This window comes from Schistosoma mansoni, assembly GCF_000237925.1.
Source record: "Schistosoma mansoni, WGS project CABG00000000 data, supercontig 0268, strain Puerto Rico, whole genome shotgun sequence".
Lineage (NCBI taxonomy): Eukaryota > Metazoa > Platyhelminthes > Trematoda > Strigeidida > Schistosomatidae > Schistosoma > Schistosoma mansoni.
In genome coordinates, this window is record NW_017386131.1 from 72106 (window position 1) to 99167 (window position 27062).

Sequence of the window (27062 nt, forward strand, 5' to 3'; positions counted from 1 at the left end):
AAGGCCTTGGAAACAATAAGAAGCATTTTTGTCCAATCAGCGTTCAGTAGAAGTTTTGCTAGAAACATCACAAAAATGAAAAGTCACATGTAGAGATTCTGATTAGCTGATTACTACACTGCTGCTATGTTTAGTAGCATTCTAGAATTTTCAGGAAAACCCAAGGACTAAAAGCAAAGATGGATAGTGGTTAGCAGTGGAATCCAGCTTGACACGCGTTTCGTCCTATTTTATGTTCAGTCTGGGACTCGAACCCAGTATCGTTTGCTTCAAACTCCATCGCGTTATCCACTCAGTTACTGAGTCCTGATAGCCACTTGTTTGTGTAATGGGGTGAAGTTTAAATTCACTTAGTATTGTTTGTTTAAATCTTCCCATTGATGTTTAGGACTGTAACTGGACTTCTAAAATACTATTAAAACCCTATATTTTTTATACATGAATGGAACCTTTGGAGTAAAGTGCTTCTCGCATATATTACTCCCTTTCCTCTCGTGTTCAAGTTTTTGTGTAGATTTAGTTTGGGGGTTTACGAGAAAAGCTTAGGAATCGAATATAGCGTTCAATTACCAAGACTTATCACAGTGATTTAAATATTCACAAACAATGAATAGATGTAATGCTAACAAAGTATTTCTAGAATAGATGGATTATTGCTGATAGTGAGATATGCTGCACATTGTACTGAACATATTAATCATGGCACACGTTTCTTCCTATTTGGGACTTGTCAGTAAGATATACCTGGATCTGTGTCGATGTTTGATAAACCTTCTAATTGAACGCTTGATTCGGTTTTCTAAGCTCTTCTAGTAATCTCAGGTTAAATTTACACGACAACTTGAACATCGTAGAAAACAAGTGTAATATGGAAAGAACACTTTACTCCAAGAGTTCCGTTTATGTACAGAAAAGTTAGGGTATTTATAGCATTTCGGATGACACTGAAGTACTGATAAGTTCTGGAGCCCTACTAAACATGATATCAGGATAGATTTTAATCCAATCTAGAATGTGATATGTGACTTTCCACTTTCTAGATGTTTCTGGTTAACGTCTATTGAATGTTGATTCGTTAATGTTTGAAAGCGTTTTCAGGGCTCCTTTGGTCTTTTTTGAACAATTTTCTGGATCTCCTGAACAATGTTCGCATCGGGATTTAAACCCACTACCTTTCATTTCAGATTCCCAATGACTTATCTACTGATCTGTTTATCCTAGATAACCACTTACATATGTATCAGGTATGATATATATACAATTACTATCAAGGATTCTAATTATCTTGTTGTGATGATAATGCTGATCTAATTTCGATCCGATTAACAAGCCCTAAATATAACAAAACGAACCATCTGGATTCCACTGCTAGCTACATTCTAGCTAATTTTTATAGGAACTTTGCGACAAAATGTCTATATCAGGGTGATCCGCACAAAATCCGCATACACTAACTAAGACGGATTAAAATTCAGTCACGATTATCAACAGCGCGGTAATTTAAATCCTCTCTGATTATGACATTAATATTGGTGGTTTGTATTTTCCCATTGTTTATAATTAGGAATTAATTTGATGTGTCTAGCTTTCATTATACTCATCGGACAATTATCAGACCAGTTACCAAGATTGGTATGTTTGTCAGGAGATTCCAGAATCTCAGGGTTGTATATACTTCTACAAACATTTTTGTTTTTTTCTACATGAGTCAATCTATGAAGTACAGCTTCTTCTATGATATTCTTCTCCTGTTTCTTTTTCAGATTTCAAGGGTCCAAAACTTTTGGGTTCTATTAAACTATTAGAAATTCGGTCCCTAAGTGCTCACTTACAAGGTATATTAGTAGTCTAGTCTAAGGATCCTCAACAATACTTAAATGCTATTAATTCACGAAACAAATCTAGGGCTTTCGACTCACTAGGCAAATAAGATACATTTAGGACATTTGTTTGATATTAAACTAACAACATTTCCAACTTTATTCAGTTCACCATCAAAACATGGTTATGATGAAAACATTGTCTAATACTTCATCATTTTGTAATGAATCTAACTCATCCCGTTCTTAATATCTGGACTAATATTTGATCGGTTTCAGTTGGTATATGTGTATATGTGGTACATGTGTTGCCTCAATATAGACATTAGGACACAAGTTGACATCGAATAGCTGGAATATGATCAGCAGTGGAATATAGGACTTGCGTTTCACTCAATCCAGGACTCGTCAACTGGACGTACCTGAACCTTGCAGTATCTATCTAATCTGGGATGCAGGTACATCCAATTGATGAGTCCTGAGTAGGCTGAAATGCAGGTCCTATATTCCACCTCTAACCACATTCTATCTATTCTATACTAAGTCAAATATTTATTATTGAGTGCCATCAAAGCCAAGAGAGAGAAAATAGTACTTGTAATTAAGTAGTTGAAAATCATTTGTATTCCATCACTATATCATCAAGTTAATTCTGCGTAACCCAGTGATTGTGAAATTGAGCTATCAACTATAATGTTGAAGGTTTGAACTCCAATAGCCCTACTATCATCTGGACATTTGGATATCACAACCAATCTTCATACAAACTGTTTAGTTAAGAATTAAATGAATAAATTTGCATTTGGTTAATGAGTTATATTATACTATTTATTTACTTACTTACTTACACCTGTTACTTCTGATCGACCATAGGCCACCGACAAGCATTCTCCAACTCACTCTGTCCTGGGCTTTCCTTCCTAGTTCTATCCAATTTTTGTTCATTCTTCTCATGTCTGTCTTCATTTCTTGGCGTAATTTGTTCTTCGGTCTTCCTCTTTTCCTTTGGCCTTCAGGATTCCATGTGAGGGCTTGTCTTGTGACGAATTTGGGTGATTTCCTATGATACTATTTATTCGTTATTAATAGTTGAGTTCATGAATCAAATAAAACTAGACCACCATAGAAAACCTGAAAGCCCTGGATGGCCATTTTGTCCTAATATGAGACTCCTCAGCAATCCATTCTATTGAACATTTATCAATTCACATAAATTCTGTATCAGATTTTTTACAACATTCCCATAAGCCAATGTCAAGTTTTAAAAATCACCGAATCAGTGTTCCAAGAGAAAGAGAGTGTGTGTGTGTGTTTATCCAAGATCAAAATTCCCTGTTCATACAGAATTACCTTTTCGTTTACATTCACGTGACTATTCGTACAAATGACTTCACCTATATGTATATACATATAAAGTACACTGTAAATGAGGTTGTAAAAAAAGTGTCATTCTTTACCGTAAAAAGAAAAGAAAAACAGGGTAATTACATAATCGATTACTATAATGATAATACTTAGCTAGTGGTTGCGTCATAAGTATGTATTACCACTATTACTATTACTAAAACAAAGGGTAATAAATGATGTCATATGTTTGTCAATATCATTTATCATCCAACTTTATCGCATCACAAGAAAGCATAAGAGACAAGGTCATGACTTTGTCACAAGAACTTTTGTAGTCAGAAGAGGAGGAAGTTATCTACAGTAATTAATAAAGGTGTTGGAAAACGTTACCATGGTTACAAAAGCCTTAGAGTTATATCCATTATACATCTATGCAATAATTCACTTGGTATTGCTTGTTTTGAATCTTCCCATTGATGTTTAGGACTGTAACTGGTCAGTCTCTAATTGGCATATGTGTATACTGTGCGTACTGCCTCGATTAAGCTATCGGGATTCAGTAGCTGAGTGGATAACACGATTGCGTTGGAAGCGAAAGGTATTGCGTTCGAGTTCCAGAGTGAATATCAACTCTGAGATGTAGGTACATCCAACTGACGAGTCCCAAATAGGACGGAACGTGCGTCAAACTGGATTCCCCTGTTAGCCACTATCCATCTTTGCTTACCATGCTTGTGAATTTAGGCTATATCGAGGCAATACGCACAGTATGCACATATGTCAATTAGAGACTGACCAGTTGCAGTCCTAAACATCAATGGGAAGATTCAAACAAACAATACTAAATGAATTTATGTGATATATACATTGTATTACTATTAGCCAACTAATGACCTTTAAGGTCATAAAAATGAAAAAACAAACAATGCACATCTTACAAAGTACATGTCTAACAATTATGCTTTGACTAGCCTAACACATAACTAATGATCATATGATATATATATATATTATTCAGGAAAACAACATAGATTACATCCAGCTTTTTGCATTGTTTTGTTTTTTGCCTTAAGACAAAAACAAGTTATTTAACAAGTTGTATTAAGTGTTTGATAGAGATTAAGTTTAATTTGAAGATAGCTTACTTATTTCCGCCTGTTATCCTTCGTGAAGGAGTATAAGCTGCTCACCAGCACACTCCATCCAACTCTGTCATGGACGATTCTTTCGGAATCATTCCAGTTGTTATTTATTCTTTTCATGTTTACTTTCAATTCCTTCCTCTTCTCTGCCTCCCTTCCGGATTCCAAGTTAGGGCTTGCCTAGTGATGCAGTTTGGTGATTACCTCAATGTATGTCCTATCTACTTCCAATGTCTTTTCCTTGAATAAACTAAAGTGCTTATTTAAAAATATTTTCGCAGTTGAAATCATGAGTCAACTGAAGCTAGACCACCATCGAAAACCCGGAAGCACTGGACAGCCGTTTCGTCCTATTATGGGACTCCTCAGCAGCGTGCATCCACGGTCTCGCCCCCGCGAGATTCGAACCCAGGACCTACCAGTCTCGAGCCAGAGCCCTTAACCGATAGACCACTGAGCCGGCATCCAATGGTGTTAATAGAAAAAAAGATTTTACAGAATTCTATTTCATAAAATGTTGAATATTTGAAATAGCAGGTAGCATCACGGAAATCAACAAACTGTATCACAAAGCAATCCCTAACTTGGAATCCTGAAGGTAAACAAAAAAAGAGGAAGACCAAAAAACATACTACATCGAGAATTGGAAGCAGATATGAAAAGGATGAATATTAACTGGAAGGAACTGGGAAGGATTTCCCATGATAGAGTTGAATGGATAGATGGTGGGAGGCTTATACTTCTTCACGAGGGGTAACACGAGTAAGTAAGTAAAGTATGTAGTATAAAGATTTACTGATCAAAAGGATTATGAACTTTAACTACAATAAATTCACTTAGTATTACTTGTTTGAATCTTCCCATTGATGTTTAGGACGGCAACTGGTCAGTTTCTTATTGGCATATGTGCATACCATGCCTATTGCCTCAATATAGCTTTAATTCACAAGTATTATAAGGAAATATGGGTAATGGCTAACAGTGGAATCCAGTTTGACGCGCGTTTCGTCCTATTTGGGACTCATCAGCTGGATATAGCTGTATCTCACAGTTGATTTTCACTCTGAGACTCGTACCCAGTACCTTTCGCTTCAAACGCCATAGCGTTATCCACTCGGCTACTGAGACCTGATAGCCATTTGCTTGTGCAATGGGGTGAAGTTTAAACTCACTTAGTATTGTTTGTTTGAATATTCCCATTAATGTTTAGGACTGTAACTGGGTTTGAGTCCCAGAGTGAACATCAACTCTGAGATGCAGGTACATCCAGATGACGAGTCCCAAATAGAACGAAACACGCGTCAAACTGGATTCCACTGCTATCCACTATCCATCTTTACTTATATAGTGCTTTCTTATGTTATCGTAAAAAATATCCAAAGAAAAAAAATAAATAATTCATCATTACTTATCTAATATCGGGATCCCAGATATAATTTAGTCTTTATTGTTCCCCCTCATTTCCCCATTTGCTTTATTAGACAATCAATAAATCCTTTGTGCATATTGAAATCACATGACTTAATTTGATTGGTTTACCTGGTATGTCTGTACATCGAAAAAGGAACGAATAGTTATGTCGTCAGTATTCATATCTATCATATCCTAAACAATCAATAATTTCTTCACCTTCACACAGATAAATACTGCAACGCTTGTAACCTGACTTCATTAACTGTTTAAGCAAATCATCGGACGTTTCTCTTTGACATATGCATCATAATGCATAGTTGTTTAACACTTGTAGATTATACATGGAAAGATAGTGAAGAAAGTGGTACATCAACACCGAAATATACAAATCATGATCATATTATACGTCTAAGACGTACAGCTAGATCATTAGATGGTGATACATTAATGAATTCTTCATTGAATCAAGATGCTACAACAGAAACAAACGGACAATTTTGTAGACATTTAAACGATATGTTAAATCGTTCATTGACACAAATTACAGATAGAGACACAACACATCATCATCGTCATCAGCCGCAGCAGCATCGTCGTCATCATAGTTCTATGCTTTTATTAAATAATAGACGATTACCAATATATGCTACAAAGAAACAATTACTTAAAAGACCAGATCATATATGGGTACCTGTAGGACATTGTCGTTATTTATTAGAAAGAGATTTATGTACAGGTGAAATTCAATGGAATCCTGAAGGTAATGAAATTCTCTGTACTCCTAGGTAAGTTTATTGACTAGTTTCTATGATGACATTGAATTTGATTAATATTTGGTAACTTGAATGTAAATAGTCGACATTCTAGTGACTTACTTATATAGGCCTGTTACCCCTCGTGGAGGAGCATAGGCTGCACACCAGAATTCTCCATCCAACCCTGTCCTGGGCAATCCTTTCCAGTTTTTTCCAGTTAACATTCATGCATGTTATCTCTGCTTCTATTTCCCGGTGTAATGTGTTCTTTGACCTTCCATTTTTCCGCTTCCCTTCCGGATTCCAAGTCAGGGATTGCCTCGTGATACAGTTTGGTGATTTCCTTAATGGATGTCCTATCCACTTCCAGCGTCTTTTTCTAATTTCCTCTTCGGCTGGAAGCTGGTTTGTCCTCTGTCATAAGACGCCGTTGCTGATACTATCCGACCAGTGAATCAACATTCTAGTGACTTTTATAAAATTGATCATGTCCCAATTCTTATGTTTTGTTTGTTCCGTGGGTCTAAAGATTCCTGCTATTTGTATTCAAGATTGAATTGTTTAGGCTCCGACAGAATATAACCTTCCCTAGTGCAAATATCGATATTGTTTGTTACAAAAGATGTAGGGTAAGTACACTGAATACAAAAAACAAGTCTTGTCTCATATACAGCTCATAATCTGAATAGACTTGCAATCACGTATCGGCATTCTTACTGAAACTATCCGAATACCAGACTTTCCATAGATTATTGGTTCAATATTGTTCACTACTCCTGTAGTTCTCCAGCTGGGTTCGAGCTTTGAGTAGGCAGGATCAATACATGCTAGGTTTCACCCCGTAGTAGCTATCAAAGTAGAGAATCACAGGTTTGGTCACTTGAGTAAAATGAGTGAGTTGACAGTATGAGATAGACTACGCAAAAGCTCTTTGTGTTTAGAATATATTTCCGGACAAAATATTTAAGTGAAATAAGTAGTAAAGTACAGAAGGTAAATTTATTTTAGCGTTGATCAATTAATCATATCAACAGACGATTCAATGTCACTGGATTATACTCTTTGAATAACATCTTCAAACCCTAATCTTTCAAATAATGCTTATACTCTTACTACTTCTACCACTATGGGATTTGAATCAACAACTGTATCTCTGTGCTAATGTGGTATGGCAACTCGATCTGATGTACGTACGTACGAAGTTCTATGTTGTGACTGACTGACTGACGGACTGACGATTCAAAGTTGTATTAATATATTGTTTTAGATATTTTACACTGGGAGTCAAATAAACACACTCCTGTAGCTCCTCCAGGGGCTACTGCCGGTCCCAAGCCGGGATAAAGAGGGAGGGTTGGGCATGGAGTTGGCGACCTCATTCCATTGAAAACTAACTCGCTTAAAAAACGCTAACCAGAACAGAAAATAAACGGGAGTGAACTAGCTGTATAGAGACACGGTAATATATGGATATATGTGGAAAGTGATTTTAAACGCTAAAATATTTGCTACTTAATGTCAATCATCTAATCATGAGGTTGCAGTTGACATAGCATCATGATTTATTTGTAACTCTTAGCAACTAATAAGTCCATCAGATCTATCTTAGGCCATAATTTAAACATGAGAGTATATTGATACTACCTAATGGACCAAATTAAGAGAAGTGCGACGGTGTTCAAACATCCAAAGCAATGTATGAATAGTAAGTATACTCATTAGTGAGAAAATATAGGAAAGTTATAGATTTAATTTATTTGTAAGGGTTTCTTGATTCATCTCCTTGTTGAGCCCCCAAGAAAGACCAAGGCCTTACATTCCTTAATGTTAACAATGAGAAGATTCAAACAGCTTTTACAAACGAAGAAAAAACTTAACCCGTTGGACAAACCTGTGTCTATCTGAATTCAGTTATTCAAGTGGCTAAAATGTTGAACGTTTTGAAGCGAAATGTACTGGATTTGAGTCCTAGTGTTGAACGTCAGCGCTGAGGTATATTTAACTAATAGTCCAAAACAGGATGAAACGCTCTTCCTGTATTCTCTAACTATTCACTATCCAACACTGCTTGAAATATCAGAAGGGGTTTTGTGGATATTGTAGTTATTTTAATAGTTAAGATCATGAATCGCTTGAAGCTAGATCACCATAGAAAACCTGGAAGTACTGAACGGCCGTTTCGTCCTACTGTGGGACTCCTCAGCTTGGATTTGCTCAATTTAAATTTAATTATGATCATCAATTAATATCATTCAAGGAATTATTTAAAAGCCGGAAAGAAATTATGTGTCTAGATTTCCGGCTAGTTGATGTCAGTCAGTCAGTCAGCCACAACATAGAACCAGGCACATATATGCATCGGTCCAAGTTGCTATACCTCGTTAGCACAAAAAGATCAACACCGGATTCATAGAAGTAGTTAATTTAGTGGTGGCAGTCTATAAAATATAGGTTGTATATAAGGATATAGTATAGGAAGGAAGACAGATATGAAACAATTTTAATCTCAACGTTCAAGGGAAGATAAAGAGTGTATACACCTACGCCATTGTGATCAATTCTGAGCCATGTCACCTAGAGTCTCCAACCATTGGTTACGCGATAGTCACGCAGACCCCAACCAAGTAGTCTGCATCTGCTAACATGGCTCAGACTAGAAGTTAATGACTTCAAGCACTGATTCCACATTTACTAATTTAGATTAAGATTTTGTTTATTATTTTATTTAAACACATAAATATTGGTACAAAGGGGATCCAGGTACATATGCGCTACAAAAATCTCATTTGATTTGTGTGAGGGCTGTGATACTGCTCGGGTGCCCGAACCGAAGCAGGTGGTTTTCTTAGGGGACCACACCCAGAGCCTTTGACCTAAAGATCTGATCCACATGGCCATGGAGCATCGTGAGGAGATGCAATCCCATAGAAGCCGGTGCTCTACTAGTTGATTTCCTTCACAAGCAAGATATTAAAATGTTTTCAATGGTATTTGGACTTCAGTCATCCATTGTTAGTGGTATTACCACTGAGTTCGAATAAAAGTTAAATCATTTATTGTTTTCTGTTTTCTATTAAAGTTACCTTTATTTATTTTCATTTAGAAGTTTGGCAGAAATTTGTATGGCACGTTTAATTCGTGATTGGCCATGTATGCTGCCCACCCGACGTTCATCATTACGTAATATAGTTAGTTTCTTATTTAGTTCACGTGATATACAATCAAATACTACACAGAATTTTTCCACCACAACATCTTCATCAACGACATCAACATCAATTATAGGACCAAGACGATCAGCAAGTTTATCATCACGTGAATCTAGATGTAAAACTAGTCATTGTCAATCTCAAAATAGAAAACTTACACAGAACCATTCAATAAAGGACGACACTAATGACGACGACGATGATGATGATAGTGATAAGAAGAAAGAGAATACATGTACAAATACCCTACCATTAACTTGCCATGATCTACCTGTGACTGTATTAATTAATTTATTATCTGAAGCAATATTACAAAGAGATTGTGCTGCTATTACTGGATTAATAGCTAATTGGCCATGTGAACAATTAATTATAAAACAATTAATACCAAATGAAGAATATCCACTTAGTTTAAATTATATGACTAAACCAACATTTGTATTAGTAAGCCCTGATAATGGTAATCGTAATACATTAGTTAAAGGACCAAGTTTATTAGATGGATTTATATTGGGGCTTTTAACTAGACAATCTGGTTGTAAATTAAAATCAGTTGATTTTACTGGATTTGAAGAAGGTAAGATATGGTTATTATTATCTTATCTTATTACTTGTATTTATGAATTGAGATTGTTGCCATGGTATCAAGGTTACTAAGTCAGTTAGTCAGTCAGTCAGTTACAACGTAGGACCAGGTTCACATATGCATCGGTTCAAGTTGCCGTACCTCATTAGATCAGAAGGGGTTTTGTGGAGAATTTAGTATTTTCATAGTTGAAATCATGAGTCAATTGAAGCTAGACCACCATCATGGAAAACCTGGAGGCACTGAACGGCCGTTTCGTCCTGTTATGGGACTCCTCAATGGTAGTGTGCATCCACGATCCCGCACTCGCGAGATTCGAATCCAGGAACTACCAGTCTCGCGCTGGAGCGCTTAACCGATAGACCACTGAGTCGGCATCCTAATTAGCACAACAAGATGAACATTGAATTCTTAGAAGAGAAGAAGATATGAAGCAATTTTAATCTCAAGGTTTAAAGAAAGATAAAGAGTGTATACACTTACGCCATTGTGATTGATTCTGAGTCATATCACCATTGGTTATGCAATAGTCACGCGGACCCCAACCAATTAGTTTGCATCTACCAACATGGCTCAGACTAGAAGTTAGTGAATTCAAGGACTGATTCCACGTTTACTATTTTAGATTAAGATATTCATCCGTGAATTTGTAGAGGATCTGCTTTTCAATATTCCATATGCGTACAATACTTAGCATTTTTCTGTTCATTTTGTGATGAAAAGTTGCATATAAGAGTATAATTGTCACAATGTAATGGGTGCTACTGATGTTGATAGATATAAGTAGTGTGTATCATCAATTGAAACTGAAATACCTAGAAGCCGAAGGTTAATAAGATTGAAGAGAACGAAAACAGAGAATGGTTGGTGTGGAAACGAAGGAACAGTTAAGTTTGAGACAATTGATTGACATTTTGCAAATGAATAATTTACTGTATGGTTCACAGATTTTGGTGTTCAAATACATTCTATTCCCCCGTTCGGGTTCTCGTTCACTACAACACGATTTCATTCCCAACGGTACTTTTCACTTTGTTAACCTTTTTTTCATCCAGAAGGTTAGCATACAAAACATCGATGTATTCAAAGAAGACATATATAGGTAGCTTTAGACAACCCGACCGTTGCTGCTACCTTGACTGACTGACTGACTGACCGACTGAGCTTTAGACAACTACAATGAGGTCTCTAGTGAAAATTACACTTTTATCAACAGTACTGACATATTAAAGGAGCAGATAAATACTTTCCACTAATCCATCACCCTTTCTACTTACTTTCATCGATAATGCAAATATATATTGCTTGATTAAATCAATTTCCATTGATCTATTTTAGTAAATTGTTGTAGCAAAATTAGTCTTTTGCATTAGCCCGCGGTCAGAAAGAAGATAAATGAGGTTTGTTGTATCAGGGATACAAGATCGAATATATGATCTTAAGGTCTGGTGATATGTACTGAATCACGAATTGATTCACCTTTTTTGTCAACTTCTGTTACTTCATGACAAAAAACGACATATTGTAGATTCACTTGATACTATACGTAAATGGGGAAACATCTACTTCGGGACATCAAACACGAAGAAATGGTTCACGAAGGAATTCTATTTTACAACAAACTAATTCTCAAAGCTGTACAGTCGCAAATATATGCATTTATCCTCTGTAGTGACATTCAATATGCAGTCTGTATTCGTCAAAGATTGACCTCATTTAAGGTATGATCGAAATCCAAGGGCTTGTGGATCCTATGGTTCTAATGGTAAAGCATTCGTCATAGAACTTGAGGGTCCTGGGACTCTTAGCAATGAACACCTAATACTGCATTACAAATCGAACTTAGGACCTTGAAATCACATAGCAAACGCTTGACTACTAGAACCACTGCGTTAGCATCTTATAGTACAAGTTCAACTTTAATCAATTTCCAATATAGCGCGATCATTTAATACTATTGGTGACAACAGTTTCACTTCCAACATGTTCAATGCTCCATAGTTTTCAATGGCATTCAAAATGAGATGAATCTGTGGCGAATCAAATTTATCTCCATAAAACCCCTTCGATTAAACAATATGATATACGTTAGTAATAACAGTAGTAATTTACTAGACATAGTAACCTATAAGCAAAGTAGATGGAGGTACAAGAAATTATTAATAATATTATTATTAGCTGGAATACTTTCCAGCTTGATAGTTATAATAAACATCAAGCCATAGATTCTTGTCCTGACCGTTGCTGCTACCTTGACATGATGGTCGGGATTGCCTATCATGATGAAGTAATCGGGCTATACTGGCTGGAACAATCGTTCCTCAAGGTCCTACCATGCCAGACAGGTCGGTTGAAGAGCGGTAAGACTAAAAGCAGCAATGTACGAGGGAGAAGTCGTACTGCTAACTGTACAGAGGTGTGACAGCAGTAAGGTGTTTCCTTCAGACAACCAGCAGAACAGCGATGCTGCCTTTCCACAAGGAGGGATGGTGTTAGAAAAGGTCGACCCTAAAAATGTACACCTCGCCTTGTCCCACGGATATCCGTCTCCGACGGTAAGGTCCTTTGAAGAACGGAGCTAACACAAAAATTACCCACAAAAAGTTCGTGTGTGACCGACCTCAAGCAGTTGTCCCTTGGGCACTGCGGTCACACTCCCAGGTGGTTAAGACCAACACTAATCCAATTTCCTTTTCAGGTACCTCTAGAAGAACCCTTCCACGGTGTGGGCAACGTGGGAAGCGTCCAGAAGGTTGTAGCTGATTGACTGACTGACTGATAGATTCTTGTCTTTTTTCGCCGATTGTGTTTTTGGACAGTCATTACTCCTTACATATATCAACATATCTCAAAGCCATTTACACTGATATAATAACCGAATTCCACCAACTAATCGGTTCGCTATGTTGTGTAGATAATGTGATTGATTACTATTTGAAGTTTGATTTATAGTAGTATATATATGATATAGTATGAGTTGATGTTGATCTTTATAATTCATTTTAAATAGATTGTCGTGTAAGTATTGAATTATCACGATTGCCTATTTTATGGATGAAACCAGAAAATCGTAATTCTGAAAGTGTACGTAGACATTTAATGGCTAGTTTACATATTGGTATACCAAGAAAACGTCTTGAAGCTTATTTTTCTAGAATATCTACTATTTATGCATTTCATGAAGCAGATATTGGACATGGTGAACAATTTGGTGAGTAACAAGTTATTATATAATTAATTTTTAAAAAAAATATTTAGCTAACAAGTTTAACTCCTGTCAAGTGGCCCCCAAATGCCCTGGTACGGCCGAGAGTGGGGAGAGTCCGTTCTCCCTCTCTAAATTCTCTCACATGGTCACGCGTATATAGCCTCTGCAAGGGAAGTCCTACTCACTACCTTCTCGTAGCTGGGATGCTGTTTACGTAATTAAGGAGGACGAAAAGCGAATGTCCGACGCTTTAACTGGGTTGGTGGACACGGCACGTCCACCTAGGAGAGTTGGAAAACCCTCATTACAAACCAGTGGTGCACATGGGCTGGCTCCAGTATCTTGAGGGAACGAATGTCGTATGAATCAATCATTGGTCACCGGCTACCATGGGACTACATCTCCTCACAATGCTCCACTGCCTTGTGGGTTAGACCTTTAGGTCAAAGGCTCGGGGTGTGGCCCCCTAAGAAAACCACTTACTTCGGTTTGGACACCTGGGAAGTATAACAGCCTTCACACAAATCAAATGAGATTTGTGTGGCGCATATATATGTGGTACCACTTTGTACCAATATTTGTGTTCAAGTAAATAAAAACAAGTGGATAAATCACAGTGGACTGGTTTACTGACTGACTAACTGACTTGAATATTGTGATAACGCATTAGAACAACGAACTATGAAAGTTACTTACTTACTGGTTAACGTTTTTCTTAGCGAGTTAGTTTTCTACGGGATGGGGTCGCTAACCCTATGCTCAACCCTCCTCCTTTATCCGGGCTTGGGACGGGCAGTAGCTCCCAGAGGGGCTACAGGTGAAGTTTAATTATGAAAGTTAGCATGAGAATAATAACAACGAAACAAACCCCGAATTCAATTGTCTACTTTGAAACTTCCTGCTTAAAGAATAGATACTCTTTAGTTGTTTGAAAGAATATGAAATTGCCAATTAATGTTATGGATGTTGTTTTTATCTGCAATAAAATGTCAGCAACCTTCGATATTAAAGATGACGGTTTTGAATCGCTCTAGGTAAATCAGTCCCTATACAATTTTGGATACGATTTTAGATAGTGTCAAGTGGTACAATATATAAGTGTATAGCTTTCTATTGCTTGCCTTTAATCACTGAAAGGTAAACAAAATGCTTCACGATAATATGGTCTTAGAGACGTTCCCAAATTAAGACCAAATCGAGGCAATTTGATCAAGACTAAAGAGTTGAGAAATTGAGATTATATCCTAATAACTGATCAGTTGGTGTAAATATCTTATTTCTCCAAAAGATGGATTATGACTTGAATAATTCAACTAGAATATCTCAGGTTGTGAAATAGGGTTGTATAATTCCAAATTCAACGAGGGGCATTAGTAACCTGAAACTCTGCAAAACACCTAGTTGATGAGTGTGAAAACAGAACTTTCTGTTAACTTCTGCCAACTATCTGAACATCGAGGATATGTGTTTAATCATAAATTTGAACTTGTCTTACTCAGTAGACAATGATTTCCTAGTGTAATTTTAGATCCTCTCCCTATACTGAAAGCTCAAATTTCATTGGATAAGTGATTTTATTTAGTTATTTATTTATATGAACACATAAATATTGGTACAAGCGGGCACCAGATATATATGCGCCGCACAAATCTCATTTGATTTGTGTGAGGGCTGTTATACTGCCCAGGCGCCCAAATCTAAGCAGATGACTTTCTTAGGGGGCCACACCTCGATCCTTTGACCTAATGATCTTATCCACAAGGCAGTGGAGCATCGTGGGGAGATGCAGTCTCATGGTAGCCGGTGACTAACGATCGATTCACACTCCATTTGTTCCTTCAGGATACTGGAGTCCATGTGCACCATTGGTTTGGAATGAGGGTTTTCCAACTCTCCTAGGTGGACGTGCCGTGTCCACCAACCCAGTTAAAGCGTCGGACATTCGCTTTTCTTCCTCTGAACAACAACACTCTACTATTGGTCATGTATAGTGTATAATCTCGGACCCAGTCCTATTATCGTGTAATAGTAGTACACAGAAGAAAAGAGAAAGTATTTTTATTCCCCCCCTGTCATAAGAGTCTATCATAAAACCAGAAGATCATGTAATTAAAGTTAAAAGTTTACAGTGATGAGGAATAATTTACCAGGGACGAAACTTTCAGTTAACAATATTGATATCGAATCCCTATTGGTTAGATTGTATTCTGTATCGATTTTGTTATTAATAGTACTGTATAAAACAAAATCACATAGCTACTAATAGTACTGAATTGAATAGTGTCCAAAAATGAGGATAACCATATTTTTCATTGATGTTATTTGTTGTTAACTAATAGTCTTGTTTCTATGCAGCAAAAATGTATAGCTAACAATTTTCCTTATTATTTATTCATTATAGAACTAAAGGAAGCATCAATATATTTTTAGGGCAAAACTGTTACACCATAATATTTCAATCAAAATATTATTGACATAGTTGGTGAGAAGAAAAACAAACAAACAAACAAACATTTGGGCATCTTGTACAAACGATAAACAAAGGCAACCGAAAAAAAATCGATTATTTTAGTTGCTTACTGATTTTTCAAATATATATGCATATATGTGTGTACAGCCGAGAGTGGGGAGAGTCCGTTCTCCCTCTCTAAATTCTCTCACATGGTCACGCGTATATAGCCTCTGCAAGGGAAGTCCTACTCACTACTTTCTCGTAGCTGGGATGCTGTTTACGTAATTAAGGAGGACGAAAAGCGAATGTCCGACGCTTTAACTGGGTTGGTGGACACGGCACGTCCACCTAGGAGAGTTGGAAAACCCTCATTACAAACCAGTGGTGCACATGGGCTGGCTCCAGTATCTTGAGGGAACGAATGTCGTATGAATCAATCATTGGTCACCGGCTACCATGGGACTACATCTCCTCACAATGCTCCACTTCCTTGTGGATCGGATCTTTAGATCAAAGGCTCCGGATGTCGCCCCCTAAGAAAATCACCTGCTTCCGTTTGGACACCTGGGAAGTATTACAGCCTTCACACAAATCAAATGAGATTTGTGTAGCGCATATGTATCTGGTGCTTCTTTGTACCAATATTTATGTGTTTAAATAATAAATAATAAATAAGTCCCACAGTAGAACGAAACGTCTGTTTAGTGCTCCCATGTTCCTAATACTTGCCTAGCTTAGTTTGGTTCTTGATCTCTATGACAATATTATTATTAATGACTTGTGTTTTTTTTCCTTTTTTTGTAGATACAGTTACAATTCATTTAGATTGTAATATGACTGTAGATGAAGTTGCTCTTGGTTTATCATTACAAACATTAACACCATTTCGATTTTCATGTAATCGTTTATTATTACAACGATTACCAGAAATTAATTTTCCACCATATAGTTTAATAAGATTATTTGATCCATTGGTAAGTACACTTGTTTGGGTACATCTTTTTAAAAATAATCCTCTCCAAATGAAACGTTCGTATTCACTTGGTATTGTTTGTTTGAATCTTCTCATCGATATGTTAGGACTGCAACTGGTCAGTCTCTGATCGGCATATGTGCATACTGTGCGTATTGCCTCAATAGAGCGTAAATTCACAAGCATGGTAAGCAAAGATGGATAGTGGCTAGCAGTTGAATCCAGTTTGATACGCGTTTCGTCCTATTTGAGACTCGTCAGCTGGATGTACCTACATCTCAGAGTTGATGTTCACTCTGGGATTCAAACCCAGTACTATTCGCTTCAAACGTCATCGCGTTATCCACTCGGCCACTAAGTCCTGATAGCCACTTGCTTGTGCAAGTATGTTGCTTTCACTGAGCTAGATGGTTAAAATGTGATCTATTCATTATCATTGTTAGCTCATTTTGCTTAGACGTTTGCATAATGTAGAGTTCGTTTAACGACTTGACTAATAACCCAAGCATGTCCATTTGTTTGCCCTACACTATTGCAAATGGAAAATTCTTTATCTTTCATCGCCTAGACCTATCAGAGGAAGTGAAATGGTCGAGTGCATTGATCACTTTAATTATCTTCAAAAAAAGACATAGGTGCGCTGCATATTTTTGATCTTGGATGTTTTTAAATCACCACTCGCTCATGGTGAAACAATCAAGTGATCGATGCTGAGGCTAGACAACGTTCGTAAACCAGATGATGAGAATGTCAGTCTTCATTGACCGAGTTTATTGATATTTATATTATATACGACCAAATACCGTCTTCTGTGATGCCTTTTGTTGGATGGTGTAGGAGTTGGTTGGAAGAAAACTAGGAGTGGAGGAAATAAAATGTAATATCAGTCTTTAGGGTTACTGACAGTTGATTCAGGTTATGCAGGTAGGTGCAGACTACATTGTAGTAGTCCTGTCGATCATCTTGACTAATGATTGGAGATGTTGGTTGAGATGTATCAGAATCGGTCTATTGATCAACCTGAAGTAATTGAATAATCAACAATAAATTCTGTTAGAATGAACTGATCTAATAATCGAACAACTATTATTCTCATTGTCTGATTGAGTCTCGTTGTTGTAATTTACACAGTCAAAATAAAATACCGGAATCTAAATTGTTAGACTGATTAAATCAGTTTATAGATCAGAAGGGGTTTTGTGAAGATTTCAGTATTTTCATAGTTGAAAGCATGAGTCAATTGAAGCTAGACGACCATGGAAAATCTGCAAGCATCGGACGGTCGTTTCGTCCTATTACGGGACTCCTCAGCAGTGCGCATTCACGACCCCACCTCGCGGGATTTGTACCCAGGACCTACCAGTCTCGCTCCAGATCACTTAACCGATAGACCTCTGAGCCGGCATCCAATGGTGTAAATGTCTAACTTCAACCAATCCACAAAATCTGAACAACCGTTCACCAATTGTCTTCAGTGAGTTGATATCTCTACAACAGACATGGTTGAACTCCACTGGTCACTGCTTCCCACTAGAACTCCAGGAAATATCTCTTGAAGTCAGTCACTAGTTTAGCAGACGTTTCAAAATGTTGATAAGTATAATTTTCTGAGGATTTCTGTGATGGGAGTAATTTTATTTATTTACTTACTTATATAAGCACATAAATATTGGTACAAAGGGGCACCAAATAAATAAGGGCCACACAAGTCACTTGATTTGTGTATGGGATATGATACTACTCGGTTGCCTTTAATGAAGCGGGTGGTTTTCTTAAGGGGCCACACCCGGAGCCTTCAACCTAAAGGTCTGATCGACAAAACAGTGGGACAACGTGAGGAGATGCAGTTCCATGGTAGCCGGTGACTAATAATTGGTTCATACGCCAACTCTCCTAGGTGGACCTTTCGTGTCCACCAACCCGATTAAAGTGTCGGACATTCAGTTTTTATCCTCTCAATTTCGTAAACGACACCCCTTAAATGCCCTGATGAGAGTAATATTATCCGAACAAAAAATATTTAATGTAACAGCCTAACGGTTAATCTTAAAGCTTACATAACAGTTGATGCGTTGTATTATTCAATTGTTGTATTATTCATTGGGAGAATTTCGATTAGTACAGTGTGGCCCTCTCATTTGGTGACTTCGGATTGACCCATTGTTCATGTATTATAAATGCATTAAATATATGACTGACATTTTCGAAAATCTTTTTCTTTTCATATACATCTAGTCAATTACACAATTTGAAATGGAAGATCCTACAATTGGAAGTAGTATAGCTGTTGTTCTACCATCTGCTGTTGGTTGGTTAATTAGTCTTCGTAATTTGAGAGCTTGTTCATTACCTTCCTGTATACCTCCACCTCCGGATGTTGTACCGAATACACCGACTTCACCGACATTACCAACAACTATTGTAGTATCGAATACGGGTGGTTTACAATCAAACTCATCTCAACAATCAAACACTATGTCATTATCTTCTTCTTCTGGATCCTCTCCCTCATCGTCTTCCTCTTCTACTTCCAACACTAACAATACAGTTGGTGCTAACAGTAGTAACAATATCAACACTAGTACTACTTCTTCTTCTTCAATGTCTTCGACTACAACAACAAATAATACATTACAAAATTTTGTCACACCAGCATTCACTTCAACAGTTGCTGCATGTCGACTTTTAAACAGAGCACTTGTATCATTAAGATATTTACAAAGACTTGGACTAGCAAGATGTCATTTAACTGGACAATTAAAAACTTTACTTGGTGGATTAAGTCAACCATTGGAGTATTTAAATTTACAGGTATTAAAATACTGTTAATTCTTCTGTCCTTATTTTGTATTTTCTAAAACATACCTGAATAATTTAACTCTGAATCCAATAGTACTTATGAGTAACTGCTTAACTCCGTAGTGCGGACAGCTACAACCTTGTAGTGGACTATCCTTGTTGTGACTTAAAGGCTGTTTTTTATTACGTGATTTATTCACCAATCAAAATAAAACTTACCCAATATTAGCACTGTGCCAAACCAATGACATTTGACCGGTATCAGCAGCCTAGCATCCTTATCCGTAAGGCCCTTCCAGTTGAGTCCAGAACATCAATAACAGCTTCTTCTATGCGAATCATTTATTTCAGATAAACTGGGTTTATATATCAGCTAAACAAACCGTAACGCACCATAAAATAGGAAATAACATTTGTACACAATAAAGCCGAAAACTGACTGTGAACGTGGGAGACAGTAATGAATGCGAACAAACGAATGAACTGGATTTATATCTACATCAATTTGTTAGATAAGGTAATATCTCCAGCTCTCTTACAAGCTGATTATCAAGTTTACCAATCATGGAAGTCTATCCCTCATCTATATGTTATCAAACATCGTGAAATTCTGATTATCGAGAGAGTATACACTGAAACGATAGTTGTCATATCTAAACTATCACTCTTAAATCACTGAATGACTTTGATTCATATAGTTTACTACGTCTAAATGGAATTCTAAGTTGTCGGAACGTCAATGCATGCTTTGTCCAATCACAATGAAAAACTTAGTACTGTTGCCTACAAGTATCTTTAAGGATATACACCGTAAAACTGTCAAATTAGTTTCTATGCAGAGTTATTAATCAAGACATAGAAATCTATTCTTTAGGAATTTCATCTAAAACATAAATTACTACATTCAGTACAAAAACTGGGTGCAATTCAACCAATTAGAAAAGAAAAGATAATCAAACACATACATACTGAGCAGTGATGAGGAAGCAATCCTATTTGGGACTCATCACGTGAATGTATCTACACATCAATGTTGTTCATATCGGGACTTGGACCTAGTAAATTTCAGTTCAACTCACTATCCACTTAGTTACTGAGTCTAAGTGTCTACTGGCTTGTGGAACGAGTGTGGACATCGATATCAAGGTCAAGGCAAACTTAACTGACGAGTTCTAAACAGGAGGAAATGCGAGTCCTGGATTCTATTGCTGGTCATTATCCAACTCTGTGTAACAAATAAGATTGATTTTCATTGGTTGGGGGGGAAATGACAATTTACAATGTCAGAAAGTAGTCATTCCAATAACCTTGAAAATGGTGGCAAATAGTGAAATAGGTATGCGAAGGAAACATAAAACGATTCAGGGCACATGTTCGTGAATTTGCAGGTCATTCGTCTCCTGATGTTTAATTTGTGTGGTATTTGGCATTTTCGGGCATTTCACCGTTTAATTAATGCATGAATTTTGGTTGTAAGAGTATACTCTGAAGATCTCATTTCAGTCTCCAACCTTCACTTTGTCCGTTGTTTTCATTTAACAAGTAGGCATGCACTTCAGTGGAGTATTCAAGAAGTACATCTAAGGGAGCTTTAAATGAATAAAATTAAATCTCTAGTTAGTACTGTGTTGTAACTGTCAGTTATCCCAGCTAGTATATTATTGACTCTGTTTTATTGGTTAGAAGGTATATTAAGTATGCATTGATGTTCTTCATTGTCAATCGTTACTATTTTTGGTACAGCTGTCACCTATTTGTCACAGCTACATGATAAACTGAAAGTATATCAGTCCATTGAATGTTAACTGATTGTCCATATTTTTGCGTTTTTTTTTACTGAGGTTTAAAGGCATTTTTATCATAGAATGACGTCGCCTAGAGAAAAACTCGGATACAAGAGAGTATAGAATAGAAACGTTGTGTTACAATATAGGACTCTTTAGCAGTTGATAATCAAGAGTTAACATTTGATCCATACTACAACCCTCTTATCTGACAGTTAGGACCAGAATAATTGGTAATACGAGTTTGATTCTCATCAGGATTCATCATTTTCCCCCAGGACATTCAGATGATGATAAATGTTGACTAGCACGAAACCTGGTTCCAAAACTTCATAACAACTGTCTCAAGTTACACAACATTCAAACGTGGTACACCCGGTCCCGAGTAGCTTAGACTAATGGTTGGACACTGGAACTTAATTGTAAAGATTCTATCACCTATAAGGACTAGATAGATATTATATTGATTACCACACCATGATTAATCTGTGAAATAAAGCGAATTCAGTCAATTTGTGAACTAGCATATCATTGATTAGTTACTGTTTCACTCAAAGCTGGTTGCTAATTTGTAGTGTGGTGTATTCTACTTATGTCCGTTGAAATAAGTAGTATGTAACACCAATTAAAAGTAGCATGACTGATAGTAGAAGGTTGAGTAGATCGAATTAAAGAGAACAGGAATGTAAACACAAAGTAATTGTAACAATAATAATAGGAATGAAGGAATGATTAAGTTCGTAAGAGACAGTTGATAGAAGATATACAAATGAAGTATTTAGTGTTTGGTTTTCGTATTTCACGAGGTCATTTTGTAAGTTTGCATTCACTTATAAATAAAATGGTTATTCCCACCTGCGTTATAGTTCACTACAGTAGTACATTAATATATAGGCAATTGTAGTTGAACGCTATTGAGGACTGCCAAGCTAGAACAGCCCGGCGCTGCTCAATTCTAAAAGATCATTTAGTTGATCCTGTATACATCATATTATTCTACAACTTGATGATCAGAAGTTAGTTTAGATGTAACCAAACAAACTACTGCTCTACTTGAATGTGTATTTCTGTTTATTATTTTTAGGATTGTTGTCTTTCATCTGAAGATATTCATTATTTAGTACATCAATGGCGTCCATTACATGGTTTATATGAATTAAATCTTTCACGTAATAATTTATCAGTTGTACCAGAAGAAACACTTTATGAACTTGTACAAAATGTTTGTCTTAAACCAAGAGGTCGATTAGTTTGTTTATCAATAGCTTATACATGTTTATCAACTGAACGATTAATTGATTTACTTAGTTTAATGGCTGGAATGGATCCTTCACATGTAAGTAGAAATTCTACTTCCATTTCATGCATTGATATATATATATATATACTCTTTCCCTACAATATATAAAGATGTATAGATAAAGGGTAAACACTATGAGTTTACATATATTAAGAAGTGAGGTATATTAGCCTCCAAACGCCCTGGTACGGCCAAAAAAGAGGAGAGTTCGCTCTCACTCTCGAACTGCATTCACATGGCCATGCATATATAGCCTCTGCAAGCAAAGTCCTATTCACTGCCTTTTCGTGGCATTACTGTTGTTTACGAAATTGAGAGGACGAAAAGCGAATGTCCGGCGCTTTAACCGGGTTGGTGGACACGGAAAGTTCATCTAGGGGAGTTGGAAAACCCTCATTACAAACCAATGGTGCACATGGGCTGGCTCCAGTATCTTGAGGGAACGAATGTCGTATGAATCAATCATTGGTCACCGGCTACCATGGGACTGCATCTCCTTACGATGCTCCACTGCCTTGTAGATCAGACCTTTAGGTCAAAGGCTCCGGGTATGCCCCCCCCCAAGAAAATCGCTAGTTTCAGTTTGGGCACCTGGGCAGTATAACAGCCTTCACACAAATCAAATGAGATTTGTGCAGCGCATATATATCTGGTGCTTCTTTGTACCAATATTTATGTGTTTAAACAAATAAATAAATAAAAACATGAGTAGTATACCTTTGATGTAAGTGAGTATGAATCAAATTACAACACCAATGTGTCTAAAAAAAACCCATACCTTATGATATAAGTCCAAAGGACGCATGGCAATTAAGATGCAAATGAATATTGGCTATTGTAAATAAGTGGATTATTTATTTAGTTAAGACTAATCCATATCAATTTCGGCATCTCAACATTACTGTTAAGTTTTTGAGTTTCATATTCAATTTCAATAGTTTCCCTTCGAATAAATAGATTGTTTGTTCAGTATTTTCATAGTTGAAATCATGAGTCAATTGAAGCTAGTCTACCATGGAAAACCTGGAAGCACTGGACGGTCGTTTCGTCCTACTGTGGGACTCCTCAGTGGCAGTGCGTATCCACGACCCCGCCTCGCGAGATTCGAACCTAGGATCTACAACTGCTGAGGAGTCCCACAGTAGGACGAAACGGCCGTCCAGTGCTTCCAGATTTTCCATAGTGGTTTCATGATTTCAACTATGAAAATACTGAAATCTCCACAAAACTCCTTCAGATTGTTTATGTGTTACAAGCGTTCATATTGATTGAATTGAGTCTCAGAACATGGCGAACTCAAATTGTAATTCAAAAGACATCAAGTGAGAATATTAGCTTTTAACAATAAGATAGATTCAAGATTACATTTTGGTAACAAGAAAATAGAAGTATAAAACGTTAAGTCGAAGTAATTGATTGAAATAAATAATTGTCAGATCTTATGATATATAAGTCATAGAAATGACTGAATATAACTTGGGTGATGGCTTATTGATCAAGGCGTTTGAATTTCGGTCAATAAACCTCGAGTTCGAACTCAGCCCTACTTACTTAAGCTTAGACATCCGGGAAATATCATTATCCTTCACACTTGGAATATGGCTCGTTCCCAAGTACTTAGTGAATGAATTAGTTTAAATTCTATTAATAATCAACAGTATAGTGTAACATAGAAACGTTAACCAAGTTTTATGAACAAATCTCATGAAAAGAATCAGTTTTACCTAGACTAGATTGGCACAAATGTCAGCTTAGACAAAACTAAAATGATGTAGGCTTTGCTGTGAATGTCCCTCTATCACCTAAAATCATAGCTATGATTATATTTTTATTTAAACATATTACTTATTCGGTGACGGAAATAATGACCCAATATGTGTTGGGATGGCATCCGTGAAGCACGATGGTGCCTTCAGGGGCCCTGAAGGGACCGAAGGGTCTCCACACATTCAGAACCTGATGGAGCTTTCTAGAATATCAACGTGGTATGGTACGATTGGACGGTAGTATAACTTGCCTTCTTGCCGATTGGCTGAATTATAAATATGTTATAGCGAACAATAATATCTATAAATATCCATGATTTTCCGTACAGTTTTAATTCTTACTGAACAATCACTTCTTCTGCTTCTTGTGTCGTCTAGTTTGCAACTGTGGGGTTCTTTACTTTGGAGTGCTGTTAATTGTATGTCGTATTCTGCTTTAATCAAGTAGCGAACGTAACAATATGGTAACGATATGTCATCTATAATCTAATTCAATGTTAAAGATTATCCAATAGTATCAGCGAACTACTATGCTGTTTCTGATGAGTTTTTTTCCTCAGAGCTGGATGGTGTGGTTGTAGAGCTTTCATCGTTATTCTGAATAATATCAATCTAAAGTTTGTGTTGATGGTATCGTTCAGAATAGCAGTGAAAATGTTATATAGTTAAGATCATGATTCTATCGAAGCTAGACCATCGTATAAAAACTGAGAGCACTGGAAGGCCGTTTAGTCCTATTATGGTACTTCTCAACAGTGCGCATCCACGACCCCGCCTCGCGGTATTCGAACCGAGGACCTACCAGTCTCGCGCCAGAGCACTTAACCGGTAGACCACTGAGCCGTCCATTGTACTGAGGTAGATACCTGTCTCTACCTGACATGGATTAACTCCACTGGTCACAACTTCTCACTAGAACTCCAGGAATTACCTCATGAAGCCAGTCACTAATGAGCATATGATCATTATCACAAGTAGGGGGTTTTTGTGAAGATTTTAATAATTTTCTATAGTTAAGATCATATGATAACAATGAAAACTCCCCGATCAAACCATCCAGTTCAAAGAACAAAACTCCACCAAAAATCAATCTACTTAAGTCACCATCTTAATTACATCTGAGTAACTTTATATATTTTCATTCTGTTTCTCCTTAATATAGAGCTTAAATGAAAACGATGAACAAGAGAACATAGATACACAATATACAATTAAATGGATGGACAAAGCATGTACATTACGAGTACTATGCATTCAATCATTTATACCACCATCTCAATTACAAATACATCGTATATTATATAGAATAACACGTTTAACAAAATTATATAAATTACATATATTTCCAGCATTTTATGCATTCCCTGGTGATACAGAAGAACAACAACGTGAATTACGTTATAATCAATTAATACATAGTCGTCATTATTTAAAACAAAGATGTCGATCCGATATTGAGTTATTATAGGTGAGGTCAAGCAATATACTTACTTACTTACTGACGGCTGTTACCCCCTTCGTTGAGGAGTATCAGCCGCCCACCAAACATTCTTTATCCAACCTTGTCTTGGGCAATCTTTTTCCAGTTAATATGGTAGGAAATGAATGATCAATTATTATTATATGATTACCATTTATCATAATCATCTTTGTATATCTTTGGTTTGTTTCTATGTGAAAATATTTTTCATTTCATTATAGTATCAAATATAAATAAAATTTTATGCATCATTCATTGTCATTGTTTTAATAATGATTGAATTGATCTATAATATTTACGTATGCCTGAACATCGATTACCACGACGCGCTATGCTGATTAGTATTGGGGATGGTTGGAAGAGAGTTAGGGGCGGACAAACCAATATGTGGCATCAGTGTTTGAAGTAACTAATTTCTAGTCTGAGCCATGTTGGTAGATGCAGACTATCTGGTTAGGGTCCGCGTGACTATCGCGTAACCAATGGTTGGAGACTCTAGGTGACATGGTTCAGAACCGATCACAATGGCGTAGGTGTATACACTCGTTATCTTCCCTTAAACCTTGAGATTAAGATTGCTTCATAACTTTCTTCCTTCCTATACTATATTCTTATATACAACCTTTTCTTTTATATATTACAACCACTAAATTAACTACTTCTATGAATTCGGTGTTCATGTTGTTGTGCTAATGATGTATGGCAACTTGAACCGATGCATATATGTGCCTGGTCCTACGTTGTAGCTGACTGATTGACTGATATTATTTAGATGAAAGGTTTATGAAAAAGATTAGCGTTCGCACGCGAAACTGATAGGTCCTGGGTTCGAATTTTGTGAGGCGGGGTCGTGGATGCGCACTGCTGAGGAGTCCCATAATGGGATGAAATGGCCGTCCAGTACTTTCAGGTTTTCCATGGTGGTCTGACTTCAATTGACTCATGATCTTAACTATAAAATTTAAGTAAAGTCAAAACAAATATTGATGCAAAACTGAAAATGATGTAGGAAACGAACTGCTCACTCA

At 36.7% G+C, this 27062-nt stretch overlaps 1 protein-coding gene and 1 non-coding gene across 2 annotated transcripts; one reads left to right on the plus strand and one right to left on the minus strand.

The window, feature by feature from the left end:
• Positions 1 to 606: 606 nt before the first annotated feature.
• Positions 607 to 26288, plus strand: Smp_176110 (hypothetical protein; the record flags this gene model as incomplete). The annotated part of the gene is made up of 11 exons (XM_018790676.1): positions 607 to 616; positions 1764 to 1835; positions 6057 to 6240; positions 6352 to 6507; positions 9581 to 10263; positions 13283 to 13483; positions 16737 to 16780; positions 19141 to 19342; positions 19454 to 19716; positions 22573 to 22824; positions 25717 to 26288. The coding sequence occupies 11 exons, from the start codon at positions 607 to 609 to the stop codon at positions 26020 to 26022; spliced, it is 2373 nt and encodes a 790-aa protein (XP_018647399.1). The 3' UTR covers positions 26023 to 26288.
• On the minus strand, positions 4698 to 4768 carry Smp_tRNA_00765_Pseudo_CGA.1.1. The gene has a single exon. It is a non-coding gene (tRNA).
• Positions 26289 to 27062: the final 774 nt, after the last annotated feature.